Source organism: Arachis ipaensis, chromosome B8 (genome assembly GCF_059453495.1).
Source record: "Arachis ipaensis isolate K30076 ecotype BB chromosome B8, ASM5945349v1, whole genome shotgun sequence".
Taxonomy (NCBI): domain Eukaryota; kingdom Viridiplantae; phylum Streptophyta; class Magnoliopsida; order Fabales; family Fabaceae; genus Arachis; species Arachis ipaensis.
In genome coordinates this window covers 2,522,282-2,540,250 of record NC_142443.1, presented here as the reverse complement: position 1 = coordinate 2,540,250, position 17,969 = coordinate 2,522,282, and the positions used below count along the sequence as shown (strand labels likewise).

The following is a 17,969-nucleotide window of genomic DNA, read 5'->3' as shown; positions in this document are numbered from 1 at the left end:
AGATATAAATGTCCGCAGACCAAAAGATCAATAACCTATTTGTCCTTTTTTTAAAGATAAAATTATGTGCAGGATTTCAATTGAGGAAAAGACACCCTGATAAAGACACTATCATCGTTAATCACTGGAAGAGAGGAAGTAGGGTTGGAATTGCATGGCTTCTCAAACCTTAACCTCTTTTCGAAGTTGATCTTCTGCGCATAGCATGGTGCTATTTTGCTTCCATGGTGAGAGGCTAATTTTACGAACTTCAGGAACAAAAAAAACCTTGGTCATAGATTCTGAGGCTACGTCTATTTTAAAGCATATTGTTTTTTTTTTTCAATTGAGCTGTTTGTGTAGTGGGTTGAAAGGTGATCATGGTAAATTTATTTAGGTTCCACAAGAATGCAATTCTTTTTTTGTTGAACAGACTAAGACAGACGTGGAACATTAAAAAATTCCAAGAATGAGGAGAAATATTTCATCTCTGAAGTCAAGAACGAAAGTTTTAGAGTGGAAGCTGAATTGAAGGTCATTGCTACATTAGGGCTCGTTAGGTGGGTTGGCTTTGTTATTTGTTGTTGCAGAAATATTTTAAAATAAGGCAACCGTGTGTAATTTCCTTAAATTTTGGTTGAACAATATGTTGGAGTTTGGCTGAAGTATGCTAATTTGGTTTAGGATTTATCGAAAATTTTGGTATTTTAAGTCTGTGCTTAGAGTTAGATGGGTGAATTAGGTTAGGATTTATTGTTTAGATAGGTTCCTATTTCAGTTAAGCTAAATTGGATTTCAGGTATGTATGGATGATAATTATGTAACGATAGTTGATTTAAAATAAGTTCAGAATTTTAGTTTGATAATTAGATGGGTTCTATTATTTTGTTTTGCATAACTTTCTGTTAGAGTAAAGTATCGTTTTTGTTCCTAATATTTAGGTAAGTTCTATTCGTGTCCTTAACGTTTAAATCGTCCTATTTGTATCCCTAACGTTTATAAAAGTGATTCAATATTATTCTGCTGTCAATTATACTAATAAATCAAATTGTATTTTTCAATTATTCTCATTTGAATGTATTTATTCTCAATTAGATCTCACTTGGATGTGTTTGATTTCAATATTGTACCCACTATTTATATTTAGGTTCAATTATGTCCCTAGAAAAGTGAATTATGTAAATATTGCAGGGATTAGTTTCAACTTTTGATGAGCTATTTTTCAGAGTGTATCATCGATTCTATCATAGACATTTGTATTCTAACTTCAAAAAGAGATTTTCAAAATTCAAACTAAAGCTCATGATGTGTAATTGACGGCAAGATAATATTAAATCACGTTTACAAATGTTAGGGATACAATAGGACGATTTAAATGTTAGGGACATAAATAGGACTTACCGACTTACCCTAAATATTGGGAACAAAAAACGATATTTTACTCATTTCCTAATGAACAATTTCATAATAAAATCATAAACAACATACTAAATAACATCAACATGGTAAATATCAAAACAACATACTAAATCAACATGTATTCCACAAAATACTAAATTCTAAAAAGATAAATGGTCCAAGCCAATAATACAAAATAACATTGGATAAAGTTATAACCAAAATATCACCAACAGGCAAATAGTCCATAACAATATAAAACTAACAGAACCTGCATGACATTACTCAAACACCAAACTAACTTATACCAAAACACCACCACATGCATTTTAAGTAAATATAAAAATATTCTCTAGTTGTCCAAATTTTCTAAAGATGTCTCCATTTTTTTAGAGGCAATTTTGTCATCAACCTCAATTTTGGTGGAGAAACATGAGGTGCTCCAAAATTTTTCATAGAGAATTGGATATGTTTTTCAATTGGTTGGCTTGATGTTTATCTCACTGTATTGTCAAAGATGTGTTGAAATTTGGTTGAGATGCGGAAAGAGATGTGTTGTTTGACTGTGATGAAGGGCTAACTTTTTAGGCTATGATGATGAAGGTGCTGATTTATTGGGATGTGATGTTGTTTAGGTTGAAGAGTTGGATTTGGTTGTTCTTTTGGGCTTGCCTTTGGGTCTTTTGGACTGTGATGTAGAATTGGACTGAGTTGAAGAGTTAGAATGTGTTGCGGAAGAAATTTTTCTCTTTACACTTATTTTCGGAGTGGGCTGTGAAAATACACACTTCTTTCCTGTCTCAGCAGTATGAGAATGTGAGTTGCTTCTTGTCTTCTTTTTTGTCTTTTTAGGATTCTTTGATGGTTGGGCCTAACAAACATATGTAAATTAAGTAGATGACTATTAGGTTTAGGACAAATATAAGACAATTTGTGAAAAATTAAAACAGCAGCATACCTCTTCTATAGGTTTAGGGCATCTCTCCTTCTTGTGTCCAGCTGTACCACATCTTAAGCATCTTTGGATTTTCCTCCTCCTTGACAAGTGAGTGTGGCTGCTCTCTTCTTCCTTCCCATCAGTTGTTCTTTTCTTTTTCATTAGTCGGTGACTAAACCTTCTATAAGGTGATGGCATAACATCAATGTAACGAACTTCAGAGACCACCTCTTGTCTCTCACCTTTATCACCAATCCCTTGATCTCCCCCAACATCTTTGTAACCAGCTTTAGGTAAGATATTCTCCTTCTCAACTTTGTGCACAACAAACAATTCTACATATTCTCTTAATTCAGCTATTTTACATATAGCAATTGCATCTGCATCACCTTGAAACAACTTTATATTTTTCTTAATGTTTTCATCCATAGGATCCTTGTACCACAATGCTGAGATATTCTCCTCAACGTAACCAAACTGCTTTAATTCTGCATAAGCTTCAAACAATGACCACCGATCACAGTCAATATCTTCTATAATTGTTGTTTCTCCTCCTACATATTGTAATGGCCCTTTATCATAACTAAACCACCCTCCATGATAGACTTTCAGTTTAAAATATTCCATCATCTTCTCCAACACCTTATCAATAAAAAACAATAAGAACATATTACTAAATTGGAAGGAAAAATAAAAAAATCCAAACACAAACAATCCTATTTCACATAAATAATCCCTAGTGTCATTACAAACACATTTGGTCTCCATTCAATCATTAACAATAAAAAATGAAACGAAAACCCTCAAATCCAGAACTAACTATTAGGAAGAGAGATACCATAATCAATAGGAGGAGAGAAATCATACCTATGCCAACTCTGCGAATATTGGCGAACTAATTCTTCAAGATCCAAGTATAAAGTTTTGAGTGATTGTAATGTTTTGAGTGATTAGGGACAAATGAACATATAAAGTGTTTTGTGCGAAGTCGAAATAGAAAAAATAAAAAAGGGGGTATCTTTTTTCATTTAAAAAAATATTTTATTCAAAAAGACAATTTTAATATCAAATAAAATGTTTGAAATGATTTTGAATAAAAAATAAGGCTAGAGACGAATTTGATTTTAACCCTAAACTTTAAGGACCAAAATAGTACTTGTCCTAATTTACGCTGAAAATAGTGTTCGCTTATCTTCTTAAGTCATCAATCATAAAGAAAAAAATGATATACATTTAAATTTTTTTATGAACTAAGTCTAATAAAGTTAAACAAATAAACAATAAGACTTGAAATAATGCTATTCATAACTAATTTTTTTAGGGTAATGCTAGGTAGACAAAAAAAAAAAAACAGCCAGAACTTGTCTTATTTAATATTAATTAATTGTCGCAACAATTAATGAATGCTAAATAAGGCAAGTTATGCCTGTTTTTGGCTAATTTTCTTTGGTTACCAAGCATTTTCATTTTTGTTATGTTAAACTAATTTAGTTAGACTTAATTAACAAAAAGATTTGGATGTGTAACATTATAAAAAAAAAATAAAAATATCAATGTTAATTAAATTAAATCTTACATTAATTAAGCTTTTAGGTGCAACTGGATGCTTGGAACGAATTGATGAAATGGCAAATGATATATTTTGATAATTTATTTTCCCTAAAAGGAAATAGAATAAAATCAATTTACCGCCACACTTTTTATGGATTCGTTTAAACAAAATCAATTAGCAAATTAATTATTATCTATTTATGTAAATTATTTACATATTTTTAATTAAATATAATAAAAGAAAAAGTCTAATGAGCCAGCAATTTTTATGTTTTGTGACCAACACTTAACCATCAAAAGAAAAGTGAGTGATCTCCTACCATTAAATGTAATCTCACATCATTAAAAATATTATTGATGGCCAATTAATAATTACAAAATACAAAAATTGCTGGCCTCCTAGCACTACTCATAATAAAATACACATTTTACATGTACTAATTGTTCGGCAGTAGATAATTTATTGTATTGACCTAATATTATTGTATTTTATATGATTTTAGAATATTATTTATTGTATTAACTTAAAGGTCGAAGGAGGAGAAATGGTAAGTTGGTAAACGACGAGATATCAATCACGTAAAAAACGAAAAACATTAATTACAAAAATAAAAAGAAATATCAGTGACACGTGGCATATCCTTGATCGTTGATCAAACCGCGAAACCTACACGGCGAGAGCGCGAAAATTACCATGATTGGCGTTTTTGACTTGCATCGGATCTCACAATTCATGAATCGAATTTTGCTCACTCTCGGATTTCACTTTGTCTCATTCAATATCATTCCGTGCTCTCTGTTTTTCCATGCGTTACGTGGTTTTCAAGTGCACCAAAAGGTACCTTTTATTACTACTACGCTTTGTTTCGATGCAGATTTGTTTCTTGTTTCTTTTGGTCAATAATTTTGGTGCCATAGTTGAATGATATGTATGACAGTGACAAGTAGTAAATTATAATATTCGAATTTACAGTAGCTCGTTTTTTATTTTTTTATTATAGATAATTCGAATTAGAGTAGCTAAGATTGAAGAAGAGACTATTGAGGTTTGAGAGAGGGGAGGAGAATGCTCAGAGAGAAAAGCGATAACTGATTCCAACCTATCATTACGGAATAGTTTGAAATTTTTTGTTGCCTTATAGTTTGTTTGGATTAGCATTTGCAAATGGCATTTGATGTTAACATGCTGTTGTCATGTTGTGGATTAATTTTCATCAAAATTAGATTGGTGTTATTGTGATTTGAGTTTAGATACTCTTTTGTCAATTATGATTATGAGATAAATACGTCTATTAGGTTACAATTTAGATTTAAAATCACAATTAGGATTTAAGATTTAGACTCACTTTTTTTTAGGGTTTTATAATTTTGGCATTCATTGTACACCTTGTTTATGATTTAAATCTTATAAAATGACGTATTGTATTAAATTACGATTATGATGCTGGAATTCTCCCGCATTGACGGATGCAAGTGGGTGTCCTGTTTTGAGTGACATATTCTCTATTTTACTGTTTTTTTTCTTTTGTTTTATTGTTTGGTTTTCTTCTAAATTGTGTATTATCCTCTTGTTTCTATGGCTAAACCAATGTAACAGTGTCCCACTGATCGTTAATGACGTTAACTTCAGCATTGAGTTTGGTTACAACTGGCACTGTCTGCATGAAACTAGCTGAACATAAAGAGACAGATAAGTTCTGTGATCTTAGGAACCATGTGGCTGCTGCTATTTGCCACCAAAATCAAGTGTCATTAGAAGAAGACAGTGATCATCAGCATGGATCCTTCAGAGGAAGAGAGTTACAATCAGACATGACAGGGCCTTCATTGCTTCTTGAAGACAGAATCTATTCTGCTTCACTTCATCATATGCTTCCTTCCAATGAGTGGTTGGCTTTTTGGTTATTCCTGGTTGCAAGCTCTTATTTGCTCTTAAGCAAAAATGTCTATTATTTTTGCAATTGGAGAGTGAAATCTGCTGAGAGAGCTAACCCAAATGCAAGGATAGATCAGAATGATGATGAAACTGGTTCGAATTCTATGTTTGGCTGCACTGATGAGAGGTCATGGTCTCCTCAAACAGTTTCATCCAAATTTGATGCTTACTCGGAGATTTCGGATTTTGACGGAACAAGTTACTTGGATTCTTTGCTCAGCCTTGAAGAGGAAGATTCTGAGTGGCTTTCAGATTCGAAGATTTTCTCTACCTATGAGGATCCTTCAACTCCTCTTAGTATTGGCTACAAGTATGACACTTTCTCTGAGATTTCGGATTTTGACAGAACTAGTTACTTGGATTCCTTGCTCAGCCTTGTAGAGGAAGATTCTGATTGGCTCTCAGATTCAAATGCTATTGGATGTTCCAACGAGAATCCTTCAACTCCTATTAGCTACAAATATGATTCTTTTTCCGAGATCTCAGACCTAGATACACCTCTTAACTGGGACTCTTTGCTTAGACTTGATGGAAGAGATAGTAAGTGGTCTACTTCACTCAATGGAGCACACTTTGACATAGCTGAAGATAATGTTTCTGTGAAGACTTCATTAGAAGGTGCAAATATGGATGAGTTCAGTTATGATGAGCCACTCTTTTGGCCATTTGAAGGGAAACAAAGTTGGAATTCTGAGGATTCTTTGAGTTCATTTTGTTCCTCTCCTAGGAAAAAGTTTGTTTTTGACTCTGGATCAACCGCATCATCAAGCTTGAAGACGAGCAAAAGATCAGCAAAGATAGTACCTGTAGATTGTGAAGATGATAATGTTGTAATGAAAGGAAAAGAAGTTTTGAATGACAAACACTTGTCTCTAACCAAGATTCTTTTCGATGAAGACGATCTCAATGCTTCTTCAAACAAAGACCTCTTTGGTAGGGAATTTTGTGCCTTGGATGAAGAGCTTCCCATTGAGACATTGGTAGGGCTGAAGGAATTTGATGGACATGAGGGAGTTGATTCAGAATTCAACTGTGATTCCTTTCTGCTCTGTGAATCTCTCATCAACTAATTCAAATACCAGCATCACTGCAACTTAGTGTTAGTGACTGATTTACACACTCCCCAGACTTAACCTTACATAAAATAATTTAGCCTTTTCTTTTAGTTTTGTTGGCCTAGTTGATAACAACATATAGGTTAGATAGGAGTTAGGACATGATAAGAAATATAGGCATCATTATGATCCAACAAATATAGTTAGGTTGCTACCCAAATTGGCCAGTGCTGATGCATTTTTTTAAGTACAGTTAATTAGGTATTGTAGTTAACTTTGTTCTTGACGTTTATGGCACTTCATTATCTACTTTTGTTGAGTTTAAGTTTGCTTTCCTATGCCAACATATGATTAACACAGAGAAAAATGCTGCTGCCTTTTCCATTTTTGTTGGTTTGTTTGGTCCCTGCATTGTGATTTGTGAGACATTATTTTATAACTAGAAACGCGTTTGTTATAAGTAATAGTCAAGCAAGAGAAGGAAACACGTGTATCTGTTAATAAAGACAAATGGTTCATTCATATTATCATCACCGAAAGAAAAAGAAAAAGGGGTTACATGGTAGGAATCAGAAGCGTTATTTCCTCCACAAGGGACAAAAGAAACGAGAAAATAAACTTGCATGACATAGTAATAATAATAGTTTAGGAGCCTGCTGCTTTCTATTCCATTTAAATGGAAAATGGTTAGTGATAATTTCTTAATAGCATTTTTCTCTTTTGTTGAAAATGGAAATGAAGGTTCGTTGGAACTGGCCTGATTGATGTCAACTCTTTGTCATGTACCAACAAAAAATAAAACACCCTCAAGTTGAAGTCAATCTTCATGGTATGAATTTCAAGCTGTAAAATGCTGACCGTGGAAGAAGAATAATAATCACTTTCATGTTTCTCATTTCTTCACCACCAGAGAAAATTAGGTCAACAGGGAGCAGGGAAAACGAAATCAATTGAGAAAAAAAAAACTTCGTTCACAGGTCACGTTTCGTCATTGTTGACGTAGATACACCGAAGACGAGATTCCTGAGAATATACTTTTTGAAAATTCACCCAAAAACAAAAAAGGAAAAGGAAAGAAGGGAAAAAAAATTACAATTAGGTAATATTTTGTTCTCACACAATCTACCTTTTGAGCCACATGAAAAAAATGCATTTAAGTACATTTTTCTATCAATGAAAGGAAAGTTCCAACGAATGTCAATACATTTTTTTTTCTAATAAATCACCTTTATTTTTACTTGATTTGTATGAAATTTCTTTTTTAATTTTTAAAATGAGGTGAATAAGTAATCTTTGTTGAATCTGTTTATTTTGTCATTCTCCTTTTATTTTAAAATAAGGGTCTCTTTTATTTTTTATTTTTATTAAAAATTTAATACATTTGGACTTGAGAAATAAAAATTCATGCTAGATGATAGACATAGAATCCAACATTCATTCTCTAGATTTAGCGATTTACACTACTCCAGAATAAGATTGTTAATATTGCTATTAGGCTATTAGGTATTAGCTACAACATTATTTTTAATTATTCACATATTAATTCAGTACGAATATAACAAGCAAGTATAAACACGATGCTGGGAAAATAAATAAAATATGATGAATGAGACATGGTTAGGAATATTGAAAAAACAATAGAAAATGACAAAACAAAATGAAAGGGGCATAATATTTTTATAAGAGAAGGATTAATTATTTTAATACAATAAAAATCTGAAAGCCGATCTTGCCAACTTTATTTAATAGAGCAGAGAAAAGAGGGAAAAGAAAGCAGGGAGGCAGTTGGGGTTGTGATTTTACGAAAAAGTAGAGAGAATACAAGCGTGTGATACACGGATTTTTTATTTTTATAAATTAAATAAATGTAATAATTATCAAAATAAATAATTTAAAAAATATTTATTGAGATAATTTAAATAGATAATTTAAATAGATAATTCTGTATATATTTTGTTTACGATGTAAACGAAATAAAACATGTCGATGCGATATGTGTGTATTTTATTTACAGTGTAAACGAGATACATGTATTTTTTTTAAAAAAATTTAAAAATAATAAAAAATATTAATATTATCAATAATTTAAACTTTTAGCATGCAATTAGTACATAAAAATATTAATATTATCACGGTTATTTTTATTGTGTTGTTTTCATTGTCTCAATCTTTTTATGTACTAATTACATGTTAAAAGTTTGGATTATTGATATTATTAATATTTTTTATTATTTTCAATTTTTTTTTTAAAATACATGTATCTCGTTGTTTATATAGTAAACGAGATATATACGTTTCGCGTCCACCTGTCTTAGTGTTTTACAGTGTAAACGAGATAAGAGAGATATTTATTTCGATAAATATTTTTTAAATTATTTATTTCGGTAATTATTATAATTAATTTATTTATTAAAATAAAAAATCCTGTGATACACACCTTCCGTGCAAATCGGGGACATTTTGGGAAATGTGGAAGCTTAACTGCGTTATTAACTGTTAGTGTTTACACTTAAGAATTAACAGTGGTTGGAGGTTGCAGGGTTGGAAGAGAAGCCAGGTGTTCGTTTTGCGTTGAGTTCTGACGTCGAAGCTTCTTCCTCTGTTCTTCTTTTTCCCTTTCCATCCATTAAACTATTTACTCTCATAAACCCTCTCTCTCTCTCTCTCTCTCTCTCTCTCAACTACAGCTGCAGCTTCATCTTGTTGCCATTGACCTCTTCTCTCTTCAGGTTCCCGCTCCGATTTCCCTTTCAAACAAGCTTTCAATTCACGTTTAGCTTGTAATATAATTCATCAAACTTGTTCAATACCTCATGTGTTTGTTTAACTCTGCTATTTTCAGCTGCCGTTGCTTAATTCTCCAAAGCTCCTTTCATTGCTAGGTAATTGTTACTTTTGAATTGGATATGACTATATAAGAATTTTTTCCCTTTTTATATATATGAAATTTAGGTTTAAAAGGGAAAGCTTTCATTCCTCTATCTCCTTCTGTGCAATTTCACAGACTGAAATTATGGTGAAGTATCCAATTTTTTGGGAACTGATGTTCCATGATCCATCTCATTAGCTACGAGCTAATACATATGAATGATTATCATATAGTCTATGACTATTGATTTTTCATTTTTTATTTTTTCAGTGTTTAATGATTTTGATTTGAATATATAATAGTTGCTAAGGTTATGAGTTATGGTATGTGACAGCTTTGAAATCTTGCAATGCGTGCACCGGCATTACTTTCACAGTGCTTGCCTGGGTTATTACCTCATGATCGTGGAAGCCATAGCATATCCTCCTCCATTCTTGACAAAGATGTTCATCTCCCAGCACCAGCAGTAGAGATTCTCCCTTCAAAGGTACAACACAATCACCCCAAGTTTTCCAATTTATATCTTTGGCCTAACAAGGGGTAAAAAAAAAACAGCTTTGGCTATCTCACGTGTTTTATATAAGAAGTTAGTCGGATACTTGGATTTGTGTGCTTATTTTATTTTTCTGTATGATTAAGGTTAAAAAGGGTGTAACTTCAAATTTAAATTTGTTGTGCTCTGCAGGCAATGCTAACTGACAAGGATGCTGGGGAGAACATGGACCAGTTTAAGGTATATATATTATGATTCATTTTGTAATATGACGTGTTCTAAATTTGATTCTTAACAGGAGATTTCTGCTATAGTTGAATTGATAAAAGCAGAAGGATTTTTTATTTCTGCTCTTTCATTTGCTATATATATATATATATATATATATATGCGATGGAATGTAGAGTAGGTTTGATCTCTTTGGAGAAAATATGTTGAGGGCCTCACTTTTAAAAGGATTATGCTGTGATTATGAAATGTGTTTGCTACATCATGCTGAAATAGAACCTACATCCATGATCTTCGGTGCTTTTAAAGTGTTTTACACTTGTTTGATTGTTGGACTGATGGTATCTTACATCTCTGACAGGGTAAAGTCAACGTTGCTGATATCATTGGGTTCAGTGGTTCAGAGGCAATGTCCGCAAAACCTGATGGTATATACATGATATTTCAGACTTTTAGGCATTGAACTTGGATTGGTGTTTCCTTATGGACTTGCATCTTCTTTGAAGTGCATTTACTTTGTAAAATTTAAAATTGTTAGTGAATTAATATACTAATGGATATTTGTGAGTCATAATACTTTAAGGCAAAAACTTTTGGCACAGAAGGAAGACTACAAATCCCTAAAGTTATTTAGCATTATCCAAAGAGATATACTGACCTAATAACCCAATTTATGCCTGAAGTATAATGATGAGTCTAGCTTAGGAACATGTTTCTTATCAATCATGCTTTTCTACATAAATATAACTTAGTTGCTCATCCATACAAAGGAATGGTGGTATCAAATTGATTTATCTGATTTCGTAGGATATCTGAAATCCTGGGACAGTTCCATCGATCTTGTTAGTGTTCTAAAGCTTGAGATTTGTGATGGGCAGCTAAGCTTCAGAGGGAAAAGAGTACTCGAGGTAATATGTCCATGAAGATTTTGTTGCTTAGTACTGTGCATTGATTTCATTGTCTTAAATCCTTCTACCTTCATGAGATTGCTTTATAGTCTTCTTCCTTAACCCACAATGTCAGTGGTTTATTAATCTCACTGCTTCATGGTTCTTGCAGCTTGGTTGTAATTATGGGCTTCCTGGAATCTTTGCTTGCTTGAAGGTATATATGATGTGCCTTGCGGTCTCAACACCTCTTTTTTGGTGTTCCTTTGTCGCATTTCTATGCATATATGATGGCTGTAAATATCTCCATTTATTTATATGTTGGTTTTATTTCCACACAAGGCAAACCCATTTAAGCTATTGATGACATGGGCAGATCTACATTTAACCTTGTCATTCAAAGAGATAGATTAAATCGTTGGAATAACTTCCTTTCCCCCAATATGTTGTTTTAATTTTTAGGGAGCATCCATAGTGCATTTTCAAGATCAGAATGCAGAAACTGTAAGATGCACAACTATACCAAATGTCCTTGCCAATCTTAAGCAAGCTCGTGACAGGCAGAGTCGACAGCCAGAGCCTCCCCTTACTCCTTCAAGACAAACTCTAGCGCCATCAGTTAATTTCTATGCTGGGGATTGGGAAGAAGTACCTGCCGTGTTGTCTGTTTTGAAAAATGACGGATATGAAATAACACCTGGAATGAGCTTGAGCTTCTCTGAGGAAGATTTTATGGATGGATGTAGTAGCCAAGATGGTAGCATCATTGGACAAGAATGTTCCTCGAGACGATCCAGGAAGCTCTCAGGAAGCCGAGCTTGGGAAAGAGCTAGTGAGGCAGATCAAGGGGAAGGTGGTTATGATGTTATTTTATTGACTGAGGCTCCATACTCTGTTACCTCGTTGAAGAAGCTGTATGCACTTATTAAAAAGGTTTGTTTCCTTATACTTAATTGTCTATACTCTACGTAGCTCTGGCTTCTTGATTGTATAATCTAACAAATGATCAAGCTTGATGTCTTAACATCAGAAATTTTGAGTCCTCTTTTCTGTCTTCCCTTCGACAGTGCTTGAGGCCTCCATATGGAGTGGTGTATCTAGCTATGAAGAAGCACTATGTTGGCTTCAATGGTGGAGCACGACAACTGAGAAGCCTTGTAGATGAGGAGGGTATTTTTGGAGCACATTTGGTCAAGGATTTGACGGACAGAGATGTATGGAAGTTCTTTCACAAGTGAACAACAATTCAAGACTCATTGAGAATACCTACTTCAGGAGAAAGATAAAAATGAAAGAGAATCTAATTTGACAGTATACTTTACTTTTGTAATTCGAACCACAAGCATTTTTTTGTTTTTTTAATATATAATCTTTCCATTTTTATTATAGCTTAGCAATAATGGAGGGTCTAAGTCTGAAAGATTAGTTGATGTGCATGCCCTGATGTAATTCTTTGCACACTTGATTGAGATTCGATGAGAAAATGGCATTCACATATTATAATTGTAAATCATACATTATATTGAAGTGAATATTCTATTATTTTCTTGTGCGTATAATTTTTGAATACTTTGAGCTAGTTTTTCAGCTTGGAAGTATTTCGTGCCGGGCTAGATTAAGGTATATAAAAAGCGTAGAATAATATATACGGAATCAATGAGTATAAGGTTTAAACTTGTATATATTTGCTATGAACCAAAAAAAAAAAACCTTATATATATTTGCATATAAATTGATAAGACTAAGGCTTTAGTCGCTGGATGCACTGTATCCAACGCCACTTATATTGTTATAATTTATAAAAATGAGAAATAGATGCAAATGAAGTTTGGAATATACTTAATGAATAATCAGATAATGGCCGACCCTGGTAAAGCTAATACTAATAGTACCAAAACCGAATCACTAATTGTTGCCAATGGTTATGATTAGGCAGCCTAACCAATCAATCACAAATTCTCAATTATTCATTTTGTGACATTGCTGAGAGCTCAACTGGGCCGAATCAGACCCATCCGAATATGTGTATCGAGTCCAAATAGTTGTTAAAGCCCAAATAGACCCCAAACGCAAAAAGGAAACAAAAAAAAAAAGTGAACATGATTAGCATTTAGCAGAAAAAGCGAGCTAAGGCAAGTGAAGAAGATTCGAGGGTAATGGCTTCTGGATCGAGCGAAGTGGAAGAGGAGGAGCAGGAGCGCATGATGCTGAGGGACAGGCCGGAGTGGGCTGACGTCACTCCGGTGCCGCAGGACGACGGTCCCTGCCCGGTGGTTCCGATCAATTACACGGAGGAGTTCGCCGAAGTAATGGACTACTTCCGCGCCGTTTACCTTGCCGACGAGCGCTCACCACGCGCCCTTTCCCTCACCGCCGAAGCCATCCACTTCAACGCCGGAAACTACACCGTATTTAAATAATTTCGCTGCATTATTTCTTTAATTTCTAATTTTGATTTCTACGGAACGGAGTAACTTAATTTTTGTTAATATTTTTGCAGGTGTGGCATTTTCGGCGGTTGTTGCTGGAGTCGCTGAAGGTTGACTTGCATGACGAACTGGAATTCATTGAGCGTATAGCCGCCAAAAACTCCAAAAACTATCAGATATGGTGAGCTTCAGCTTCTACTCTCCAATTTTCCATTTGCACTCGAAATGCTTGCATAAATGTGTGTATGCTCCATGAGCATGAACAACTACGTATTCTTGATTTTATGTATATAGCTTCTAGATTCTAGGTTGATAATATAAGAATTAAGTGGTTTGAATGTGTCTGGATCTCGCATTGCTCCAAGAATATACAAGAATTGATGTTGATGGCAGATGTTTGTAGGCATCATAGACGAAGGGTTGCTGAGAAACTAGGGCCTGATGCTAGAAACGCTGAACTTCAATTCACCAAGAAGGTACTCTCTGTTGACGCCAAGCACTATCACGCATGGTCTCATCGCCAGGTTTTGCATCTTTCTCCCTCACTTTGTCAAATGTGTTAATTTGAGAACTATATTTACTGTAATTCATTACTCAAATGTGGAATGAAAATTTAGCTTATGTTTGTTTTGTGTGGACAGTGGGTTCTCCAGGCACTAGGAGGATGGGAAGATGAACTTGATTATTGTAGCCAACTTCTTGAACAAGACATTTTCAACAACTCTGCCTGGAATCAGGTATGTCCCTAGCATTGACACATTTTGAAATGAATATAGGTTGTCTCTTACTTAGATAATTTGATATCTTTACAGGTATGCTTCTTATGTTTTATGAGTTCTATGGTAATTAGATTGATTTGCAGTTCATTCAGTGTAGTTTGATGAGCTGAATCAGCTTGAGTTTTTGCGAACTTACTTGCTTCCAAATATTGTGACATGAGAGAGAAAAAGGGGAAAAAGGATTTTTTTTTTTGTTTTTTTTGGGGTTGGAATCCACTAGATATGGCTTCGTTCGCATTTTCTTATAGAAGTTTACTTTGTTTGGAATAATTTTATATGTTTCTTTTCTTAATATTTTCATATTCTTCTCCTTACAAATTTAGATGGTATTATTAACATGCATTTTTTAACAGAGATATTTTGTCATAACAAGGTCTCCCTTCCTGGGTGGCCTTAAGGCCATGAGAGAGTCTGAAGTGCTCTACACTATCAAAGCCATCGAAGCTTACCCTGAAAACGAGAGCTCATGGAAATATCTTCGAGGACTTTACAAAGGTGAAACCACATCATGGGTAAACGAGCCTCAAGTTTCATCAATTTGTTTAAAGATTTTGAGTTCCAAGAGTAACTATTTGTTTGCTCTTAGCACTCTTTTGGATCTTATCTGTCATGGTTATCAACCAAATCAAGACTTCAGAGATGCCATTGAGGCTTTGAAGATTCCAGATTTAGATACACAAGATCTAGATATAGCAAGCATGATTTGTTCGATCCTGGAAAAGATTGATCCGATTAGAGTTAACTATTGGATCTGGCGTAAGAGTAGGCTTCCTCAAGTAGCCTAGTGAATAGAAAACATGCAAGGAGAAGGGACAGCTTATATGCCTTCTGTGTAATTTTCCCATAATCCGTAGAAATTAGATATTTGGTCATTGCTTCAATGTGGTGTTTGTATTTCTGTGTGCATGACTGCATTTTTTTCCAACAAAATTACAGGCATTCGAGTTCAATCAAAGTATTACCAGCACAGAACTAGCTTAACTCTTGCAAAGCAATTCCTAAACAACTGTTAGTGACATGGCAAAACCTACTTAAGGCGACGAAACAAATACCAATTTGATTGCCTATATACTTTTTAAAAACATAGATCTCTAGATACATATATATCGTGTTGGTTATGTAAGCCTTGAAATGATTTTGTCAAACCTAATTCTCAACGACCATGTATGATATTCAAGATATTGATTGAGCATTTCAAATTGGTGAGCTTTCACATGTTCATGTGAAGATAATAATCGAAAACCATTAAGACACTAATTTAGTCAAATCATACCAAATCATCTAACCGTTTTCACTTGTCCTCTTCATATGAAGTCAACTCTGTTTGAGTGATCACCTTTCAAACTTGAAATGCAAGAATCAGTTTTTGATTAAAGCCTCTTTTTCAGTTCGGACTTATTGGACTTGGAAGATGGCTTAGAAGTCTCTGTGAATGCTGATGGGCACAGACTACTTATACAACACTTTCCACAATGAGGTCGTAAAGGAGTGCAAATTGTTCGACCAAAATCTACCTGTTCATATTCAAGCCATACATAGCAAACACTAGTTAAATCTGATACCTAAAGAGCCTTTAGTAGTGCAGCAATAACACCTGCATATTTCTTGTTACTAATTCAAAAGGAAATGTGCTGGGCATACCATAAGGGGATTTATTGGAACCCATTCTTCTCTTGGGAGCCAACGCTGCAACGCCTTTCTTGTTTCTTCCGGTGTTGATGTTTTCTGCAGTGGGAAGAGAATTTAGCAACTTCCAATTGTGACATTAGTTGGATACATAGGATATGATGCCACCAAACTCAAAAGAAACCTGCTTTGTGCCTGCTCTGGAAACCCATCCAAGGCGATTGCAAATGCGGTGGACATGAGTATCGACGCATATCCCTTGAACATTGTTCCATCCAAGAATCATAACCTGGATTATCACTAACAAAATGAACTAAAATACTAACAAACCACAGGGTTTGAATTAGAAAAGCTATTGCACATACCAAATAAGCTATCTTAGGACCTACACCTGGAAGTAAGAGCAGTTCCTCAACTGAATTAGGTATGTCTCCATCATATTTCATGAGACAAATATCTGCAATCTTTTTCAAGTTGCTGGCTTTTCTCTTATAAAATCCAACCTGGGTAAACAAAAAGTGTATATGCTCAATGAATAATGAGAATGATAAAAGCAAAACTATGAACTTCAGAAGTAGCATCCGTAATTTACAACCAAATCCAAATCTTTTGAATCTCAAAAACTACCAAGTAGGAAAGTAGCATACAGGGTAAATCAACTTTCTGATGGTTTCTTCATCAGCTTTGTTGATTGTATCAGCAGTAAGCAGACCATTTAGCCGAAGACGTTTAGTTGCTCCTATTCTTGAGAAAAAACACAGTTTTAAGTAGTGTTCACAGAAACCAAGAGAAATTATGAGCAAACTTGTGGACCAAAGTTGAATGAGTCTACAAGTACAACCTCAAGCTAAGACCAGAATCAAAATATTTAACTTTTTATGTGCTTACCTTGAGAAACATGCCCCTTAGTTTGGCTTGATAAAACAGTAGATGCCAAGACAGCAAATCTTCTTTCCTAGTTGTATATGTAAGAATTAAGATAAGGGTTACATTCATCCATATCATGCTTAACATAATGTTGAACCGAAAAGTTGCTATAACATCCCAATCAATTCAAGGTTCGAAGCAAAAGATATAAAAGTTACATCTCTAAATATCTTTGTATTTTTGTCTTGAGAACAGAATCATATTAGTCAAATTTTTTGACGATACAAACAAATAGTTAAGTCAGCACTAGTCACTACACCTTAGGAGGTACAGTATCAGCAGCTTCTTCAGATTCCATTGAGTCAACTGTTCCATCTTTAGAAAAACTCATCATTTTGCGAATCCCTTCAAGCACCTTTTCCCAATGGGGTGGTGGTTCACCTATATTATATATGAACTTCACAATTTGAGCTTCCTAAGCTAATCACATTGCAATGGTATCAGCTGAAATCAGCAAAATGAAGCAAAAATAGAAATTTACTGCGTTGAACCAATTCATTTGCTCCTTTGTACGGACATCCATCAATATCAGTTATTCCAAACTTCTGTATAGTGAATTAAAAGATTCTTACAACAATTGTTCACTAATTTTATCTGGAAGTTGAAAATAGCAACGTTAAAAAAAAAAAAAATCTGAAGTTCTCACCGTGCGTTGTTCAATTTTAACTGAACGTTGCACAGTTCTTTTGGCTGTTGATGAGGTAGGTATGCTGGTTTTTGAGGAAAAGAGGGATCTTGAAGTTGTTGAAGCCGTAAAGTTGAAGATTTTGGTTCGGCCAAAAGAGAAGCATGAAATCACCGACATGTTTGTGGGAGTTTCAATTTGGAGGGAGGAACCAACTACTATACCTAACTCCAAATAATATTTTATTGGT

The 17,969-nt window shown here is 34.1% G+C and overlaps 4 protein-coding genes across 5 annotated transcripts; 3 read left to right on the top strand and 1 right to left on the bottom strand.

The window, feature by feature from the left end:
• The first annotated feature begins 5,459 nt into the window (after nt 1-5,459).
• Nucleotides 5,460-7,178, top strand: LOC110265582 (uncharacterized). The gene has a single exon (XM_021108553.2). It carries the CDS (start codon nt 5,480-5,482, stop codon nt 6,869-6,871), a length of 1,392 nt encoding a protein of 463 aa, XP_020964212.1. The 5' UTR covers nt 5,460-5,479; the 3' UTR covers nt 6,872-7,178.
• A 2,166-nt stretch (nt 7,179-9,344) lies between these two features.
• On the top strand, nt 9,345-12,892 carry LOC107613779 (S-adenosyl-L-methionine-dependent methyltransferases superfamily protein). The gene is made up of 9 exons (XM_016315932.3): nt 9,345-9,585; nt 9,699-9,738; nt 10,060-10,212; nt 10,411-10,458; nt 10,808-10,874; nt 11,254-11,354; nt 11,506-11,550; nt 11,796-12,266; nt 12,401-12,892. Exons 3-9 carry the CDS (start codon nt 10,075-10,077, stop codon nt 12,569-12,571), a joined length of 1,041 nt encoding a protein of 346 aa, XP_016171418.1. The 5' UTR covers nt 9,345-9,585; nt 9,699-9,738; nt 10,060-10,074; the 3' UTR covers nt 12,572-12,892.
• Nucleotides 12,893-13,432: 540 nt separating this feature from the next.
• On the top strand, nt 13,433-15,491 carry FTA (farnesyltransferase A). The gene is made up of 5 exons (XM_016315639.3): nt 13,433-13,741; nt 13,834-13,943; nt 14,166-14,286; nt 14,404-14,499; nt 14,895-15,491. Exons 1-5 carry the CDS (start codon nt 13,490-13,492, stop codon nt 15,324-15,326), a joined length of 1,011 nt encoding a protein of 336 aa, XP_016171125.1. The 5' UTR covers nt 13,433-13,489; the 3' UTR covers nt 15,327-15,491.
• A 185-nt stretch (nt 15,492-15,676) lies between these two features.
• Nucleotides 15,677-17,969, bottom strand: LOC107613570 (endonuclease III homolog 2, chloroplastic-like). 2 transcript variants are annotated; one of them, XM_016315641.3, is made up of 9 exons: nt 17,741-17,969; nt 17,576-17,639; nt 17,354-17,475; nt 17,056-17,122; nt 16,815-16,906; nt 16,533-16,670; nt 16,352-16,456; nt 16,183-16,266; nt 15,677-16,055 (listed from the first exon to the last, which is right to left on the bottom strand). In XM_016315641.3, the coding sequence occupies exons 1-9, from the start codon at nt 17,897-17,899 to the stop codon at nt 15,912-15,914; spliced, it is 975 nt and encodes a 324-aa protein (XP_016171127.1). In that variant the 5' UTR covers nt 17,900-17,969; the 3' UTR covers nt 15,677-15,911. The 2 variants fall into 2 exon arrangements, with proteins under 2 accessions (XP_016171127.1, XP_020964209.1); XM_021108550.2 differs by having other exon boundaries at nt 15,841-16,055; nt 16,559-16,670.

Coding starts and splice junctions, on each gene's coding strand:
- LOC110265582 (XM_021108553.2), top strand. CDS start 5,480: ATGACGTTAACTTCAGCATTGAGTTTGGTTACAACTGGCACTGTCTGC.
- LOC107613779 (XM_016315932.3), top strand. CDS start 10,075: ATGCGTGCACCGGCATTACTTTCACAGTGCTTGCCTGGGTTATTACCT. Junction 10,459..10,807: donor AGAACATGGACCAGTTTAAG/GTATATATATTA, acceptor CATCTCTGACAG/GGTAAAGTCAACGTTGCTGA. Junction 11,355..11,505: donor GAGGGAAAAGAGTACTCGAG/GTAATATGTCCA, acceptor TGGTTCTTGCAG/CTTGGTTGTAATTATGGGCT.
- FTA (XM_016315639.3), top strand. CDS start 13,490: ATGGCTTCTGGATCGAGCGAAGTGGAAGAGGAGGAGCAGGAGCGCATG. Junction 14,287..14,403: donor ACGCATGGTCTCATCGCCAG/GTTTTGCATCTT, acceptor TTGTGTGGACAG/TGGGTTCTCCAGGCACTAGG. Junction 14,500..14,894: donor ACAACTCTGCCTGGAATCAG/GTATGTCCCTAG, acceptor ATTTTTTAACAG/AGATATTTTGTCATAACAAG.
- LOC107613570 (XM_016315641.3), bottom strand. CDS start 17,899: ATGTCGGTGATTTCATGCTTCTCTTTTGGCCGAACCAAAATCTTCAAC. Junction 16,267..16,351: donor CCAGAGCAGGCACAAAGCAG/GTTTCTTTTGAG, acceptor TTCCCACTGCAG/AAAACATCAACACCGGAAGA. Junction 16,056..16,182: donor TTCCAATAAATCCCCTTATG/GTATGCCCAGCA, acceptor GAATATGAACAG/GTAGATTTTGGTCGAACAAT.